This window comes from Xiphias gladius, chromosome 3, assembly GCF_016859285.1.
Source record: "Xiphias gladius isolate SHS-SW01 ecotype Sanya breed wild chromosome 3, ASM1685928v1, whole genome shotgun sequence".
NCBI lineage: Eukaryota > Metazoa > Chordata > Actinopteri > Istiophoriformes > Xiphiidae > Xiphias > Xiphias gladius.
The window spans coordinates 15,991,141-16,010,276 of NC_053402.1; the positions used below are offsets into that span (position 1 = coordinate 15,991,141).

The 19,136-nt window shown below is 42.2% G+C and overlaps 1 protein-coding gene across 11 annotated transcripts in view; it reads left to right on the forward strand.

Annotated features, from left to right (window-relative positions):
* The window catches only part of sdk2a (sidekick cell adhesion molecule 2a), an 82,290-nt gene extending 67,665 nt beyond the window's left edge, over positions 1 to 14,625 (forward strand). For 6 of the 11 annotated variants that reach the window (XM_040119644.1, XM_040119634.1, XM_040119703.1 and 3 more), the window contains 20 exons: positions 46 to 161; positions 368 to 557; positions 917 to 1,015; positions 1,491 to 1,685; positions 1,820 to 2,021; positions 2,182 to 2,285; positions 2,588 to 2,658; positions 2,791 to 2,926; positions 3,160 to 3,216; positions 3,666 to 3,767; positions 3,915 to 4,030; positions 4,164 to 4,350; positions 5,976 to 6,113; positions 6,791 to 6,973; positions 7,073 to 7,198; positions 7,296 to 7,460; positions 7,562 to 7,702; positions 8,893 to 9,061; positions 11,489 to 11,618; positions 13,107 to 14,625. In XM_040119644.1, coding sequence (XP_039975578.1) covers positions 46 to 161; positions 368 to 557; positions 917 to 1,015; positions 1,491 to 1,685; positions 1,820 to 2,021; positions 2,182 to 2,285; positions 2,588 to 2,658; positions 2,791 to 2,926; positions 3,160 to 3,216; positions 3,666 to 3,767; positions 3,915 to 4,030; positions 4,164 to 4,350; positions 5,976 to 6,113; positions 6,791 to 6,973; positions 7,073 to 7,198; positions 7,296 to 7,460; positions 7,562 to 7,702; positions 8,893 to 9,061; positions 11,489 to 11,618; positions 13,107 to 13,517 — 3,038 coding nt within the window. In that variant the 3' untranslated portion in view covers positions 13,518 to 14,625. The remainder of the gene's footprint in view (positions 1 to 45; positions 162 to 367; positions 558 to 916; positions 1,016 to 1,490; positions 1,686 to 1,819; positions 2,022 to 2,181; positions 2,286 to 2,587; positions 2,659 to 2,790; positions 2,927 to 3,159; positions 3,217 to 3,665; positions 3,768 to 3,914; positions 4,031 to 4,163; positions 4,351 to 5,975; positions 6,114 to 6,790; positions 6,974 to 7,072; positions 7,199 to 7,295; positions 7,461 to 7,561; positions 7,703 to 8,892; positions 9,062 to 11,488; positions 11,619 to 13,106) is intronic. The other 5 variants (XM_040119694.1, XM_040119685.1, XM_040119678.1 and 2 more) reach the window with 4 other exon arrangements.
* The last annotated feature ends 4,511 nt before the right edge of the window (positions 14,626 to 19,136 follow it).

Here is a 19,136-nt window from a genome sequence, read left to right on the forward strand (position 1 = left end):
TACACTTGAGGTGTTCTAAACTTTACCCTTTACCTCCTGCCGCAGTGCCCTCCAGCGGCCCCACCAACGTGTCAGCCTTCGCCACCACCTCTAGCAGCATCCTGGTGCGGTGGGGAGAAGTCCCAGAGACTGACCGCAATGGACTCATTTTGGGCTATAAGGTCACTACACAGCTCATACAGATCACTTGAATGAGTTCATTCAAGTGATCTGAATCAAAGTAATCAATAGAACCCCATCCATATTTAACAAGGAATGGACTGTTTGACTCTAGAGTAAAATCAAGCGCGTGAAATTATCCCCCTGTTACTGATTCCTCATGACCTCAAAGATCACCCAACGGTATAACATTCCCTGTGTCTCTCAGGTAGTGTATAAGGAGAAGGACTCAGACAAAGCTCCCAACTTCTGGACAGTGGAGGGCAACACCAGTCACACTGTCCAGCTGAGTGGACTGGGAAAGTATGTCCTGTATGAGATCCAGGTCCTTGCGTTCACACGAATTGGAGATGGAAGGAGCAGCTCGCCGTCCATTCTGGAGAGGACCCTGGATGATGGTAAACAGATCCATTTTACCAGCCAATTTAATCTTGTTGTTATCGTTGAAATTGTATTTTTCTCTAAACAAACAGGGGGAAAAAATGTCACTGTGCTGAGATAGTTTAATTTGTTGTTAATCAATTTGTATATCAAATTTTCTCGCTCCAAGTAATTTTTTCAGTAAATGATTGAAATGTTCTGTGTTATTAGTCAGTGTATGAAGAAAGAAAAATATATAGGGTTTTTTTTTTAATCTTGTTTTGATAATAAATAAATAATGGCCCTGCATTTTGAGATGAATATATTTCCTTGATGCCGTTTTATCAGTGATTCATGTCGCAAATACTACTAATTTTGGTAATTTTATGTGTAACAGTGCCAGGTCCTCCGGTTGGCATCCTCTTCCCAGAAGTCAGAACCACCTCAGTCAGGCTCATCTGGCAACCGCCTGCACAGCCCAATGGCATTATCCTGGGTGAGTTTACAGTATACAGACTTTCATCTATGACCTTAAATGTTATTTCAGGACAAAGGCAAGTCAAATTTATTTGCATATCACCTTTCAGTTGAAGGCAGTTCAAAGTGCTGTACCTATGGCATGGAAGGCATTAAAACGAGATTAAAAAAAGAAAAAAAAGAAATACAAAGCAATATAAAAAGATGGGATTTGGAAAGAATAAAATAAGAGGGAACATAAAAAATAAGCTATATAAAATAAGTCAGATTAAACAGGAGAATAAAAATTACAGAGCTAAAAGGCCGTGGCAAACAGAGAAGTCTCAAGGTTTGACTTAAACAAAATATGTTGCTTTGTGTCTAAGCCCAAGATAAGAATTTTCCATCAACTTTCTCCACATGCCGTTGTTTGATTTTGAAGTGCAGCTGTGTTTTTCTCTTTGCTTCTGCTTTCCTTATGCACGACTTTATATTATATGAGTTTGTCGTCCTAGCCTATCAGATCACATACAGAAGAAACTCCTCAAATAGCAACACCGCCACCGTAGACGTGCTGAGCCCCAGCGCGCGACAGTACACAGCGACTGGACTGAAACCAGAAATGGTTTATGTATTCCGCCTCACTGCTCAAACACGAAAAGGTTGGGGGGAGGCTGCTGAGGCTTTGGTGGTCACAACAGAAAAAAGAGGTAAATACTGCAGCTAAAATGTATTGTTTAAATTATCCATCTCTAAATATTAAGTTTGAGAGTGACTGTTAGTGTGTGTGTGTGTGTGTGTGTGTGTGTGTGTGTGTGCGCGTGTGCGTGTGTGTGCCCTTCAGCTCGACCCCAACCCACGAGCCGTCCTGTAGTGCCTCAAGAGGAAGTTCAGGCTCGCGCGGTGCTGTTGTCATGGGAACCGGGCAGCGACGGCCTGTCCCCGGTTCGTTACTATACAGTCCAGTACAGAGAGCTGCCAGACAGCAACTGGACTGTCCACTCTGCATCAGTCAGCCATGAGACACACTCCTACATAGTGAATAGGTAAATATAAATTTCCACTTTAATCCTCCTAAATATCAGCGTTTTTTTTTTTTGTTTTTTTTTTAAATTAATCATTGTGCATTCAAAAAAATAGAAATATGAGCATGGCAACACATTCTGTGCACGACAAACGCATTGCACTCTTTCCCTGTCTTCAAAGGTTAAAGCCGTTCACTTCTTACCAGTTCCGCATTAAAGCCACCAACGACATTGGAGACAGTGAGTACAGCCAGGAGAGTGAGGCCATCACTACGTTGCAGGATGGTAAGACCTTGTGACTGCCGTAATTGGACGTGGACCAAACATCTCCCCGTGCAGCACAGCAACATTATCTGTTGATTCGCTGTGGATTTGTACAAGAACGCTTTTGTAGTAGTTGGATGAACCTGCCTTTACATCCATGTTTCGACTTTGGGTTTTTCAAAGTGAATACTTAACATCAAAAGTGCGTGTATTTACCCTCAAGCTGTTCCCTACCGGAATGTTTAAAATTTATATCACTCTCCACAGCTGTGTTGGTTTTTTAACAGCAAATTTTTATGATTTTTTTTGCTTGTCTTCTCTAGCCCCAGACAAAGCCCCGACAATTCTGTCTGTTACACCTCACACCACCACATCTGTACTGGTCCGTTGGCAGGTACACTGTTGAATTACTTGGCACTGTGTTTTGTGAATGGAAGAGCGAATGGTGACGGTGGAATTTATGGACCGGAACTGTTGATCGTTTGTTAAGTATCGAGCATTAGGCAGACCTCTTCTCTTTTTGTAGCCACCCTCTGAGGATCACATAAATGGAGTCTTGTTGGGGTTCAGGGTCAGGTACCGTGAGTTACACTATGACCGGCTACGCAGCTTCACTGTCCGCACAATTAACAGTCCCTCTGCCAACTGGGCTGATCTAACTGGTGAGTTGACCTTTTCACTGCTTACCCATCAACTACTTTGGCTTATATGCAGATCGTGGTGCCGCCTTGAGTCATTAATGTGCTCATTTAAGTATTGCTTTGATGCTGTCATTAAGGCCTGCAGTGTTTTTTTGCAAAATAGAAATATAAGTCTGCTAATATTGCCACTCGTTCCTGATCCTGTGACCCACCCTTGTTTTCCCTACCTTGCCCATCCTCTATCCAAACTCCAGCTCCTTACAGCGTCAGGAACTTGAGTGAATCCTCGCTCACCCAATATGAACTGGATAGTAAGTCTTATATATCCCTTTGTGTCTCTCCTCCATCACTCTCCATCTGTTTCCATGTCTTCTGTTACATTTTACTTCCCCAAAATATGCCATTTGTATAATAATTCACAGCAAGTGCGCATTGCACCATCCTCCCACTCAGCTGTATCCACTGTGGGGCCGCTGCTGATTCCTATGATGTGTACATGACTTTAATCTCTTCAAGCTGCCCCGTCATTATTTCAGTGTGTTTCGGTCTTTTGTAATCACTGACAAATTTCCCCCAAGTCCCCACAACAATCCCGTCTTTTCATCATTTTCCCTTACAATTCCAACCCTCCATTTTTTCTTTTCAATTTGTGATGCTTTCTTGCCACGGGCATCACTATGACTTTGTGTCTCCCCGGAATAATTTCTTTTTGCTCTTTTATCTTAACTGTTCTTTTATAATATGGGTTCTCTCGTCGCAGATTTGAGTAAACATAAACGCTACGAGATCCGTCTCAGTGTGTATAACGCTGTAGGGGAGGGTCCTAGCAGTGCACCACAGGAAGTGTTTGTTGGAGAGGCGGGTATGTTTCCTCTCTCACTGTACAGCATGTGTGTTAATCTGCTTACTTTTAAACTTTATTTCTTAAATGTTAAGCAAGTCATATGAAACATATAATAAGTGACGATGTGAGTAATATAATTATTGTTTACACACTGCCCCATTCTAGTCCCAACAGCCCCTCCCCAAAATGTGGTGGTCCAGTCCTCAACAGCCACACAGCTGGATGTCACATGGGACCCTCCTCCTCTGGATGCTCAGAATGGAGACATACAGGGTTACAAAGTATGTGTCTTTTTTTTAAACTTTTAAACTCAACTTTTAAAGTCAACTTATATCATGCCTGCCTTATTTTTATATTTTTCATTGAAAAAAAACTATGAATTTTGCATAATCAACTCTGTTATGCTTTTTATAGATCTATTTCTGGGAGTTTCAGCTTCAGAATGAGACGGAGCGCCTGCGTACTCTGTTCCTGCCAGAGCTCGGGGTGAAGCTTAAAAACCTGACAGGCTACACCACCTACATGATCAGTGTGTCGGCCTTCAATGCTGCAGGGGATGGACCCCGCTCCCTGCCCACCAGAGGGCGCACTCAGCAAGCAGGTGAGTTAAACTGAATCCAGATGTGGATAGGGAGATTATTTATCATTCAGAAGATCATTGGCATTTATTTTCCAGCTCAAACCCTCTGCCAAGATCATATAGCAGTTCACAGTCTTAGGCTTTGTATTTCTCTATTCCTCTCTGCCCTCTGTCTGTCTCTTTCTGTCATCTGCACAATGATACGGCCTCCCATTATTTAACCACTTTGCTTATAGTGCTCAGGTGCTTGTGTAGATTACTATGTCAAGATATGCCACCCTTCAGTAACAAAAGATGCCTACCAAAGAACAGATGACTGCCTTCATCTTGAGTCACCGTGTTATGCAAAACTGCAAGCCGCAACTGAAGTACTACAGCTTTAAGACAAACAATGTGAGACCCGCTCCTCCTATTCAGCAAGAAATAGAACATTCTCACTAAAGAGTTAGTCCTGTGAGATAAAGCATAAGAGATCAGAGTCCTCTTGGCACCTCCTCCAGGACAAGCCATGGGGGTGGAAACCCAATGCCAGCAGACGAGCAATGAATACAGAGTACGGGGGACACGTGTAGATTAGTTTTTTGGCTGCAACTGCACAAAGACGTCTGTGTTTACCAGCTAGCGAGAGTCCCTCCTCTGCGGTTTCAGCACAAAAATGGTTTACAGTATAAATTTCTATCGTCTCTTCCGCCCCCTTGAAGGCTATGACATTGGCAAGGGGTACAAAGTGCTGAGAACTTAAAAACACAGGCAGGAATTTTGGCTCTCTGCACCACAGGGTACTGGGAAGTGAGCCAGCACAAGCTTTTGTGAATTTTATGCAGAATTGTGGCTAAATCCTGACACTGAGCTGGATCTGGGTTGGGTCAGCAGGCAGAATTCTCACAGCTCTTGTTCAAGGTCACAGACTGATTTTGCACACTCTTGTGTGTACTTTGAGTTTGATTTTTGGTGACTCATTTGCTTAAACAGTCATACAGGACTTTGGTTTGGTTTTTTCCTCACATTGATCTGAGCTGTACGGCAGGTTCGCTTTTTTTTACATTCACAAAATGAACAATGAACAATGAAAGCTCTTTCACTGTTAATCTCATAGTATTCCTGTTTCATGTCATCTAGCATAATGCGATTTTTTTAGTTGTATGAATATGTCAAATTGCCTTCCCCCTGCTGTGGACTGTGAGCACTGCCCTTGGATTTCATGCTGACGTATTGCTCCAGTGCTATTTTTGTTGACAGTATTTACCCAAATGTCTAAAGAATTTGGAGAAAAGTGGGAAGGCACCTGCAACAGAAGGAACTTAACAAATTGAAAATGTTTTAAATTACTACTGCAATTTGCTGATGTCTGCTGCAGAGGAACGTCAAGAACAAGGGACATAAATAATGCTGAACTTCAAATTGCTTGCAATAGGATTATAAATGAATGATGGGTTTATTTAGTTATTATTTTATGGGTTTTTTGTTTTTGTTTTTTTATTTTTTACAGTTTCACAGAGATTTTACAAATTATTTCATGAATATGTACTCCAGGTTGGTATATCAGGTCACTGCATTGCAGCTTTGAAGTGAATGTAGAGTTTTGTCTCAGCACTTTGATGTGATCCAGCTTTCATCGCCTCTTTGCCCCTGTCTTCCACCAAAAGCGCCCAGTGCTCCCAGCTTCATCCACTTTAGTGAGTTGACCACCACTTCGGTGAACGTGTCCTGGGGAGAGCCCAAGCAGGCCAATGGCATCATTGAGGGGTACCGCCTGGTTTATGAGCCCTCCACTCCAGTCGATGGTGAGAAACTCCGCCTGGAGCCTAATAACTCTGCCATATCTTGACATTCCTCAGCTGGCTTTCTCAAACAGTGATTTACAACCTCTACCCTTGTTACCATGCTTTTTTTTTTTTTTTTTAACCCACGCTGCTTAAGCTCATGCTCTAAACTGTTACAGATGAGTACAGGACCTGCAGTAGCATATATGGCATGCCTGATAAAATATGTTGGAATGCTCTGGTGAGACTTTGCACAGCTTCCTCTATCACTAAGAGAACATAGCTAATAACTGGCTAAGTGTTGTTGCCTGGACCAGATTGTCAAGTAATTGGGAGCAGAGGTGGAATGCTGAGCTGAGGCTGCTGTGGTCCCTCGGCTATCCACTAATGAACCCAGAGCAAAGCTGAACAGAGTAGCAAAGAGAGGGAATATCAGTTGGTCTATTACAAAAAGGGTCCTGGTGTCTCTTCCCGTCTGGGTATCTAGGAGGCTGCTGGAATACTACGCGTTTTCTGTTCAATATGCGAAGATAGGGCTGTCTCCATTAGTGTTGTGAGACTGTCTGTCTGGTCTTCTAACCCTCTGTTATTGTTGTCAAGTTGTGTACATGCCTTTATGTGTCTGCTCGTATGAACAAAGCTTGGCTATTTGCCGCTTGTAGAAAGCAGCATCTAGAGTCTTAGTGTTTCCTGTACAGACTCCTCTCCTCGCACTCCAGGTGTCAGTAAGATAGTGACAGTAGATGTGAAGGGCAGCACTCCCTTGTGGATGAAGATCAAAGACCTAGCCGATGGCGTCACCTACAACTTCCGCATCCGTGCTAAGACACTCACTTATGGCCCTGAGGTCGAGGCCAACATCACCACTGGGCCTGGAGAAGGTTATTTTTTTCTAATGTTCATGTCAGTAATCTAATACTTTTGAGTACCTCCCTGACAGAATGCCAGTTTTTCTAACTGTCCATTTTTATCTTCCCAAGGAGCCCCAGGCCCTCCTGGAGAACCCTTTATTTCTCGTTATGGCACTGCCCTCACACTGCATTGGACAAGTGGTGATCAGGGTCGTGCACCCATCACACGATATGTCATTGAGGCCAGACCCTCTGGTGAGCCACACACAGTCCATGAGTTCTTTGCATGAGTCTTTCTTCTGTGATGACCACAGCTTTGATAGTTGATATAATGACATCTTTTCTTTTCTAGATGAGGGATTGTGGGATATCCTCATCAAAGACATTCCTAAAGAAGTGACATCCTACACACTTAACCTGGACATGCTAAGAGAAGGGGTCACCTATGACTTTCGAGTAATTGCAGTCAATGACTACGGCTATGGGTCCCCCAGCGCCCCCTCCCCTTCCATATCAGGTTAATTGTACTTTAAAATGAAGAGTTAATGCAAAACTGTGTTAATTATATAATTCATATTTTGTGAATTTATTAATTTCTGTCATTTGTTATGTCTTCAGCCCAGAAAGTTTCTCCATTCTATGAGGAGTGGTGGTTCCTGGTCGTGATTGCTCTGGTGGGCCTCATCTTCATCCTCCTACTTGTTTTTATCCTCATCATCCGGGGCCAGAGTAAAAAATACACCAAAAAAGCAGATTCAGGTAGGAAACACGACTGACTGCTAAACTCAGTGCTAGCATTTCCCGTATCTGATTCTGCAATCTTAAGCTATTGACTGGAATTTGTCATCCTCTTGGGCAGCTCTGCCGAGATTTGCATTTTAATGATTGCACATTTAAAGTCTATTTTATAAGACGGAAGACAAACAATTAGACAAATTACTTATATTCCTATACATTGTTTGGTTGACAGCAGAAAGATGAGTAAAGATTAACAGTGAAACAGCTGAAACAAGCAGATGAATAAACATTATTGTTCATGTTTAACTGCAGTAAGGATCAATACTGGGATAAATGGCTTGGCAGTAGCTTAATGCTCAGGTCATTAGTCAGACTGATCGTAATTATATAACTACAGCACTAGTGGCTCCCACACCACTGTATCAAGAAACCAATTTTAATTAATGTGAATTATCCCAGGTGACATTACTGATGCAAGAGACTCTTCATCAGGGCTTCTGTCTTCAAACCCAAAAACATAAGACAGGGGAAAGTAATCAACATTAGTGGCTTATTGTTAATACTTCACATCGTGGTCGGTTGGCAACTAATCACATCGAAGGCATCAAGGGCATTTTTTTAGATCTGGTATGGACACCCAACCTCTCAGAGTAGCTAGTAGTAGAGACGGACATAGTGGTAGAAGGGGGAGGAGGGATATTTAGGGGAAAGAGTGAAGGGTCAGGTCATGCCTTGCTAAAGCTTCGCACCAGTCACTTTTTAGCTTAGTCATCATTTCGTAGGGTGCCAAGGTTACCAGGGTCAGTAAACAGGGCTGGGCTAGACCAGTACATACAAGGACTGTGGTTGTGTGGGGATACAAAGAGGGCTTCTTAGCCCCCTCAGCCCCTGTCCAGTTTGTTTTACAAGAGGCCAGGACTGGACAGTGGGCCTGACTGACTGATGATGATGTTCTACCGATGAAGTCAAAAAGATGCATTTTGAGTTGTTGTGACATGTACATTTAGGGAGATGGGATTAATAAAATGCCTGTATACAACTTTTCCTTTTTTCTGGTTAGAAAAAAAATCAAGTGTTTATTCTTCAAAAAGAAGAGCAAGTTCAAGCCTGGAGTTTTATTGTATTGTGTTCAACTGATAGTTAAGGCTGAAATTGATTCTAGATTTGACTGAAGATCACAAACCACTTATTTCATTCCGTGACCCACACAGTGTCGTCCTCATACCCCTGTCCAGGCAACCACTCCAACTGCACAGCGCTGCCTCTGACCCATGGAGAGATGGTGCGCCTGGATGAGGGACGCTTCCCAGCCCTGGAGCTTAACAACAGACGCCTTTCTGTGAAAAACTCCTTTTGCCGCAAGAACGGCATCTACACACGGTTAGTTAAAATCGCTGTAGACAGGCCATCAATCATACGCTCACAATCTTCCATGGTGTTCAGCTGACCATTGCATTTGTTTCCTGCAGGCAAAGATCTCACTTCATAAAAATATTGTTAACTCAGTTTTGTCTGAGTTTCCTCTTCCAGTTGAGTGTGTTACTTATTATACTGACAGGAATTAATAATGCAGTGTTGTGTGTCCGCTTCTTCCTTCACAATAGTCTGTCATTCTTGAAAGAACAAACCGAGCCTCGAGGAACCCAGCTGCTGAGCCTCCTTCCGTTACCCTTGTTGATATCAAGCATTTGTGCGAAGCAACAATTTATATAAGGGGACAGCACAATACCAGCTAATTAGCATTCATGAGCTGCTGTATGGGCTCTTTGTCCATCACCGTTTCAGACAAAGGGTGCTTATGGGTCAGAGCCAGCCATTTTCCTTTGGCCTTGAGCCCAGAGTTTCTCCCCCAAGAGCAGTGCCACGAGAGCTATCTAAACATAAAGTACAACACTGTCAGTATGAGAACACGTCCTTCTACCCATCAACAGGACTCTGACAAGCTGGCTCTTTGGTAATGTTTGAGTAAACTTTAGATAAGAGGAATTTCACATACTCTCACCGGGTCACACATCTGATGTGTGATGATGGGGGTTCAGAGTCTGCTTCTTGTCACAGCAAAAAACAAAAAGGAAAAGAAAAAAAGGATGTTGGTTTTCTCACATTAGCATGCACATTATGGTCTAATGTGCTATAAGAGGTGCATATGTGCTATTTTCTCCTTGACCAAGGAGGCCAAGAAGGGGATCAAAGGGCCTTGAGATCCTCCCTCTCTTTGAAGGGCTCCAATCTGGTTACACACTCTTTGCTAATGATCTGTGGACTAAGGAGGAAGAGTGGGAGGGCTCCCTACGGGATATTTGAAAGGGTGAGGGAAAGAGGGATGAATTAGACAGATAGGGCAAAGGGAAAAATACAGTCCTTCTAAATAATTCAAAGCTCACTGGCAGCATTTTGTGTTGACTGTGGTAGGTAGCAGGATTCATAGCCCCTCCCCTACGCTCATGTGGCCCCCTTCATTTAATGTCTGACTCAACCTTGTCTGAATTCTAACTAGATGGGTTTTTTTGCTCACAGTCCGCCTCCATCACGTCATCCCCTTTATCCCAGAGGAGCTGTCCCTTTGTTGTGTCTCAATCCTTTCATGGCCGTTGTCATGTTGTGTCATCTAAGCTTCCTGTTCTTGCCATTCCCAGTGATTTAGCTCCTGCATATATCTCAGTAATATTAATTTTTACTTGAGAGGTCGTCAAGGTTGTCTGCTCTATGCTTTAGTATTACACTTGACATTTCAGAGTTTTATGCATGTCTATTCTGCCCCCACAGTGCAACGTTTTCCATTTCAAATCATTTAAACATTTACTTTCATGCCATTCCTAGTTTATATAATTCTCTTTTTTCTGAAACCAACTGAGCAAACTCTTCCCTTAATGTTTTATTAGCCTGAGTTACATGCTGAGCCCACTGATTTAGATCAGCGATGTGAAGGTAGTGGTCCAGTTTTGACCCTCTGACCATCCGATTCAATCTCAGCAGACCTTGAACGCAGCAGCAGTCATTACTGCAAAAGAAGAAAAATAATTGCCTGCACAGATGTTTCTCTCTGCATCACTTTACAGTCTTAATGACTGGAGCCAAAAGAAGCTAGGGGTCTGTTTACTTGACCTGCACTCATAAAAGAACTATATAATACTTTGCTAAGCTAAGGGCCATGCTTAGTTATGCAGCTTTACTGCAGGAGGTCTAAATCAATCTGTACAGTCATTCAGCTCTAATCACCACAAAGAATCCTTTCATGAAGATACTCATATGTTTTTATACAGAATCCTGTTTGTGCATCCCATGACGCTTGGAGTGATTTGAACTCATGCAGAACACACCCCCTGACAATGCTCCCAACAGACATTTGGCAAAGATCAGGATCAAGGAAATAGCAAAAGAATAAAACCAAATATAATCTCTTCCCTGCATTGTGTATTAGCAGCTTCCAGGAATGCATAAATAACCCATTCTGTGCTTGTCTGAAGTAAGCTGTCATTTTCATTTTCATAATCAATGAGTCTGTGCTGAATCTCTGCATGTTCATCCCACTGAACCCCCTGTGGGATGTGATGGTTTGGGAGCTGTTTTGCAGGCTTTCATTGGCATCTGAAAGGTGTCAGTCGCAGGAATGACAAGGCTCTTAATCTTTACTCAAATGTGTTCTCAAAAAACAGAGACTTCTAGAGTTTCCCAAAGAGAAATATGACGATGATTAGATGAAACATTTTTCTTTTATAACCATTGTCTCTCACTCTCAGGTTCTGTCTTTTGCGTTCTATCTCTCATAGAAACTCTTTCTCTGCATCCTTCTCTCCGTCTGTCCAGGTCTCCACCAAGACCCAGTCCTGGAAGTCTGCACTACTCAGATGAGGATGTCAGCACTAAGTATAATGACCTGATCCCAGCAGAGAGCAGCAGTCTGACTGAGAAACCCTCTGAGATATCTGACTCTCAGGTAAGCAGTGACCCTGGCTTGGCCTCTCTATGTCTGGAATAGGCAATGAACTTGGATGAAAAAGTAAAATTCACCTGTCTGAATTTCTCAACATGACAAAGGGCATATTCATGACCTTTTTAAACTCAACATTTTTCTCATATTACACTGTCTTTTACTTTTGTCACAGTCATTGTCTATCATCTTGATAACCTCCATTCTTTTGTCATAATCGCTGCTTTGCTAGATGCAAAAACGAGATAGCTGTCTAATTATGAAGCAGCATTTATAAAGATAAATTAATGACAGCCAGCAAGACAATCTGCCTCAAGTGGATCACCTCAAATTAAATATCCTCTGTTAGCATAGGCCCATCATGGGCGAGTTTAATACTGATTTCACCCATGGGAAGAAAGTATGGGGCCACTTCTCATGTCTCGTTTGTTGTGGAACATCTTGGCAACTGACTAATTTTCTTTAAACAGGAAATATCGTGTTAATCTGGCCTGCTGTGTCGCAGCTCAGTAGCAGCCACTCCGTGGAAACTAATGGGCATCCAAAGAAAGAAAGAAAGAAATGTCATCGCGTGATGATCTGAACAGCTCAGTGTGTGTGCGGAATAGGGAGGTCCAGTGAAGAGACAGGGAGGTTAGAAGTTATGAGAAATGATGGATTCAAAAGCCAGAGAAGCTGATTGTAGCAGATTCTGAACATCTGTCTTCCCACACTCGCTCCAGGTCTCCCTGGCCAATTTATCTGGTACCTGCACAGTCAAAACATTGTTCAATCCGGTTTGAACAAACACTGCTCTCCTGGGAGACACAAACTGGTGTTATTCTTTTCCTCTGCATAGCCTCCCACTGTTTACCTGCCACTTGTGCAAATAAATGGCGCTTTGACATCTGTTAAGTTGTAGTGTCTCAATACAGCAGTAGACAGGCAGCCACTTGTCAGGCACACAATTGCACAAAGTGTTTAATGTTTTCTGTGAGTTTAATTTGCTCTCCTTTTTTTTTTTTTTTCTTAACTGTTTGCGTTTCTCAGCCTATCCAATGTGCTGGAACAACACCAGAATTCGCACAAACAAATATTTGTATCTTATAAGGCTGTTGGCTTAATATTACAACAAAAGCAAATTAATCCTCTAAACATATTCTCTGTCCAATTCTAGGACACTCTTGTGTACACTTATTACATCTGTGCTCCACGGAGCCATGGGTGAGCTCTTATGTGTGAAAGATGCTCAAGAGAAGTGATTATCTACCCCATAGAATTGGACATGGATTAATAGATTTCAGTCGTCTCTCGGTAGATGTTCCCTGCTGTGTTATGACTCAGTATTGTGCAGATTGTCAGTAGGCATGCTGCAATAGATTTAGCCTTGATTTGTGAGCATGTAAATGTAGCTGTCTTTATTTTCTGTAGTCAGTATCCTAAATGTATGCTTTTGTTTTTCACTATAGACTATTTTGTAGTGTATTCTAACTCTGTTTCCCCATTGACTCATAGGGTAGCGACAGTGAATATGAGATGGATCAGAGCCGGCAGAAGACCCACTCCTTTGTCAATCACTACATCAGCGACCCCACCTACTACAACTCCTGGCGGCGGCAGCAGAAGGGCGTCTCTCGTCCGCCAGCGTATGGCTACTCCCAGCCCGAGCCCCTGGTGGAACAGGAGTCACGGCAGCACCCCCCGCCCGTGCCCCCTCTGCCCCCTCTCCTCCCCCAGAGTGCCCCGTCCCCACAGCCGCAGTGCCAGGGCCAGGGCACTCTCTTCAGGCCTAAGGGAAGCCGGACTCCCACCCCCTCCCTGCTGTCCTCCGAACCCCCCAGCCAGCACAGCACCCTCTACCGGCCCCCCAGCAGTCTGGGCTGTGCTGCTCAGGCACCCACCGCGGGCTTCTCCTCTTTTGTTTGACACACAGCTCTCCTTCCAATAACAACAGGACCCTGAGGACGAGTCTTTGATTTTGTTGTTGTTGGTTTATTTGTATTTTGCTCTTTTTTTTGACCTTTTGTTTTTCTCTGTCCTACTGACAGAGTTGTTGCTCAATATTAAGCATTGCAGGCATCTTGAATAGCGCTTTCTCCTCTGTGAAGAGTGTGTGTGTATGATTGTGTGTAGCGCGTATGGTTGGTTAGTCCATGTGATATGTATTTCATGAAAAGACAATCATTTGAAAGTTTTTACGCGTTGCTTCAGTAAATTTATTTGAGGGTTCAACCACGCAAACAAGGGATAAACAGAACCCGAGGTTCTGAAAAAAGAAATCCTTGTTTTAAAATACTGTATTATTGTTTAATATGAGAGCTTTATGGAAAAACCACCACCTTAGAACCATATAGACTATGGACCACTTGGCTTGCTGAGACTGGACAATGGAAAAAGCAACTCTGATGGAAAAATGTGACGTTTGAAGAAAAGGACAAACTAGTAGTGAGAAATTGACTCTGACGTGAAGAGAGGCACAAATGGTCACCATGGCCACTGGCTGCCTTTGAGTTTCTCACTCTGCCTAATCATTGTTGGAACTGCATTATGTGTTTACTATATGTACTTGTCTTATATTGTTTACCAGATATTTATATCAATCAGCTTCAAGCTCAACATTTTCAGAACATCACTAGTGACAATGTTATGAATCACATTAAAGCATTGTGGCACCTTTATAGTAGTCTGGGGAATGTGTTGATTGTGTGCTGGTACCCATGTCAGTAGATATACAAACTTAAACAACTTTCTTGACGTGCACTGGTTTGCTTTTATGTTAATCACAGAATATGACAGATGACCAAAAAGCACAAGTCTTCTTCTTCAAATGATATTATCTGATCACAACCACATCAGACATAATGCTATTAGTGGCTGTCAAAGGAGTACAACGATACCACAATTTGACCGGGTTACTAAGACATAAAGAACATAATAAAGGTGTGATGAATTAGCAAGGTAGATGTAGGAGATCGAAACCATCGTGTTGATTTTCACAACAGCGACCAAACTGAAAGCTCTAATTTAAAAAAAATAAAAAATAAAAAAAAAAATCTTCAATGCAATAATTTTTTTAATAAAGTGTTTCTGTGGCAACATTACTGGAAAGACAATATGAAATCGGTCACTTAGAGAGGGTAAAAATTCAAAGTAAGAAAGCTTGTATGTATATTACAATCTTAGTTTGTTCATGAGGCTGAAGAACAGGTCAGCTTAATTGTGTATGTGTGTTTATACAAAAAGCTTTATTTAGGGTGGACAACAACAAGACACAGGTATTGTACAAGAAATGCATCACCAAGGATTGTGTTGTGATGTTATTTGTGTTCAACATGTTACAGTGTAACATGGCATTATATGATATGATGACTGAAAATGTGTTTTATGCTCACAGTACACACATATACATATGTTATGATGAGATGTTTTCTACAACAACTTTGAATATGCTGGTTCTTGACATAAATTGAATGGGACACTGCTTTGCTGGAGTTAGACCCAGTGTATAAACTTAGATAGTTGGTCTTCGAGGTTCAGAATTATCATCTGTCAAATTTCCAATGTGAACATAACTGTATACATCATGAAGGAAACATTATGGACCTATTCATGGTAGCTCTCTAAAATAAATTATTCTATTTTGTAAGGACTTTTTCTTCATGCCTCATTTGAATATTTTTGAATATAACAGAATACTAGACAGACTAATATATATTGGCAAAAAAGGTCTTGATTTATAACTGACATATGAGAGGACTGGTAAAGCTTTGAATTTCTGACCCTGCAGAAAACTATTTTACAGATGCAGCCTTAAGTAGACCTATTTGCATAGTCTGGAAGACAAAGTGTTAATAGGTGACACTTGATCCTACAGCGCAGAAATGACCTGATTCTCTCAGCCACAACACAGACATAATTGCGATGCATAAAAGCACGAGTTACGGGGAAGAATCTGAAGAAGAACCCGACCCAGTGCAAGCATGCCGAAAAGCTGGGAGAGGGTGGGAGAGTGTCCCTGGGTAATCTCCTTATTTCAGGCCGGAAAACACTGATCTTAAGCAAGGCAAAGGGGGGAGAAACAGAGGGATCAGGCTGGAAGGTTTCCAGGAAAAAGAAAAGGTCGGGTCAAGGGGTACAGATAGTTGGTGTTGGAACATCTTTTTTGGCCTCATCAAGGCAGTAGAATTCCCACTGTCAAAGTTGTTATATTCACAACAGTGGTTGGATGATCATATGAGGATAATTTATCATTATGCAAATGGAATTATTTCTTATTGTGTGACATTACAATGATGTGGAAAATCTAACTTAAAAGTATTCCCCAAAATAAAGTCTAGAATTACAGAGGAGAAAGTCGTAGGAAGTCATATCACATCTGCAGCTCAGCCCAAAATGTTTCTACAACAAAAACTGGAGCTCGGTTTAAAAACGAAATATAACATACTGTGCTGCTTTGTAACATTTTAAATAATTGTATTTTGTAACTCGAAATTATGGTAATTCTTCACACTCAGCTCTACCAAGACTATTGCTCACCCTCTCCCAACTGACTGCCGGGGGAGCACACAAGGTGATTTTCTATTCACTCATACCCACACGCACACACAGACAGAGGCGGCTTCACATCAAGAAATCTATTACAATATTACATTTCAATTCAGTATCTCCTCGTGAGACCGACTTACACAGAACGTGTCCTAATTCTGATTGTGCCCGTCGGAGTGCATCAGAGCAGGTTTGCTACACAGTATGCTCATCTTGACTAGTGACTCCAAAATTGGGACAAAATCATGGAGGATGATGGAGACGGAAAATAGATTTTACAGCTTTTAAAAGGTTTTTTATGAACAAAGACTATCTTGGTGGTTTATCATATTTCACTCCAAGACGCAGGAGTGTCCCGTTTCTATCACTATATGCAGTCATTTCAGGCATCTTCATAACAGTCAGGAGAGTCCATAAAAGTAAGGTTATGTATCGTAATTCTAGCTTCGTGAGCATGGTCAAAGCCCTGGAGTAGGATCTATAACAGGTTTCCCCACTGTCCTCTGCAAGCCAGTGTGCTGAAATTTGCAGATACTGGTTCAACCAACAGGGCTGTCTAGACCTTTGCCATGGTATTTATCCTCATACAAAGAAAACGGCTGCCGGCACACAAATTGTCATGCACAAACACACACTTGTAGAGCAACATGGCTCAAAGGTTAAAGGGCACAGTCGTCTGTCTCTTATATGATTTATAGGCTTAGGGGTGGCGCCTGACTTTATTTTAAACCCTCTGCTGTGAAATAACAAACACACATAAGATCGACAATTTGCCGGTCACATTTGAGCAGCTCTCAAATCCATTCCAGGATCCCTCTGCGCTGAGGACAGAGGGGCAGAAATTGTTACACACAGCTTCGCCTGGATCTGCTGGTACCACAGAAATTGCCATGCTGAAAAGATACACAGCACCAGATGCCAAAGTGAAAGTTATGGAAGGTTAAAGGGGTCCAATCTGGGAGAAACCTCAACATATGACCCTCTAAGCATTACTGCAAGCAGATGGTGAAGTTTGGAAGAAGGCCAGAAAGCTTGAGATTTTCCTGAATATCCAAAAACCGCAACTGAGAATGGACTTTTTTGAAATGGTTGTGTTCACACAGCACAACAGGATCGGGACCAGGGGAACCATCTGAATACTGACCAGCTGCACGTCAATGTAGGTTTTACAGTAATCAGGTTATTGCAGTGTTTGGAAATGCATTCTCCAATTCCATGCCTCAACCAGATTTAAATAACCGGGTTTAAAGAGCGAGAGAGTCATTCCATAGAGAAAGTGTCATGTCCATCTCTTCTTCCTGGGTCATGTCTTCTTTGTTCCATTCAGTTGTGTTGCATATCTGGCTTTATTTTATGTCTCTTACCCTCTTTCCTCCTGTTTCAGATCCCCACTTGCTGCCCTCATGTGTTTCCCGCCACTGTGATTGTCGGCCCTGCCCCTGATATTTTGCACCTGTGTCTCATTGTCTCCCCTCTCCTGGTTTATTTAGTCTCAGAACTCCCTTCCCTCTGTGCCAGTTTGTCTTTGTTTTCTACAACAAGTTGTCCAGCCTTTTTTTTTTTTTTTTCCCTACTCTAAGAATTCTGTGTGACTCTTTTCTGGTAGCCTTAGCCCAGCCCTCTGCCTGTCCCTGAATGCCTGCCAGGGTACTGAACCATTCTTCTCCGTAAAGACCTTGCGTTTTTTTGGAACCCCTTTTGTGTCTGAATCATGCATTTGACTCCCTGCCTTGTGGTTTCATTTGTGATAGAAAGGTTAAGAGTGTGTCAGGTATCTCTGACGAGAGTAGATGAACTGATAATTTTTGCAGCATGGGCGTGACAAAAAAGTGACATAAAGTTTGAATGTATCTTGAGCCTCGACAAAAGGCCGCTGCAGTCAAGTTCTCATCATTAAAAGCCCTGTTCTCCCGTCAGCTGGTGGGACGGACAGACCAGTGGGATTTTTGAGAATAGCGTGGAAGGAAAGACAGACAAATGTGAATAGTCCCTCTCTCCAGGTACTGAAGGAGAGTGACTTCTGGCCTTTGATAATTATCGGCCATTCACACATTCCTTTCTCTTGAGCTCAGGGTGAGCCTAAACAGCCTTGGGGTGTACCTCGGCTGCTTCCCACTCATTTCCATTGCAAAAGATACTAGTGACTAGTCACTAACGGAGGGCAACTGATCAACCTGGAATACACAAGGTCAAACAAATGGTCAGACAGTGTGAAATCCATGACAACCTTTGGACCTCTTTCTTTTAAAGTTGACTTAATTAGACTAAAATTTGTAGGTTGATACTTTAAAAGACAGGAAGCCAAAAGGAGACAAGTTACCTTGAAGCTATTTCTTAAACTTTCACTTCAATTCTGCTGTAAATAAGCTGCTCCTGTATAATTAGGACAACTTGATTTCCCTTATCCTAATCATCCCTGCCTCTTTTGGGGAGTTTTGCCAGCAAAGAGTGCTTAATGTTGTAGAAATTTATTTTTCTTTAAACTGTCTGCAAAAAAGGACACATTTACTTGTTCCTACCTCTTGGCCTCTTTAGCTTGTACACTCTACTCTCCATGTAAAATTAGTGAGGTGTCACCCCCTCCAAAAAAAAAGAAGGTAGTGCGCGACAAGAGGGAATTCATTTTCTCCCACTTCCTTTGGTGTGTGTGTGATGTTCTCACAGAGACCATGACCAATGCGTATGTTCATTCTCAGCGACATATTGGTTCTTCATCATCAGCCAAGCCATTTCTAACATCAAAGTGAGAAAGTGAGGGAGTGTAAACACGATACTTTGGTCGAAAGAATGCACGATACTGCAGTTTTCAGTGTAAATGCGGCCTTAAATGTTGAACGTTTTTGTTGCAAAGATGGGTCTAACGCAAAAAAAACGTTCCCTAAATGTGATTTCATTTTTATATTTTTAACAGCTATTAGTGTAACATCGATATACTAATGGTATAATTCTTAGAATGATTTATTTTCTTGGTTTCCTGGCTTAAGCGTGCACGGCACCGAC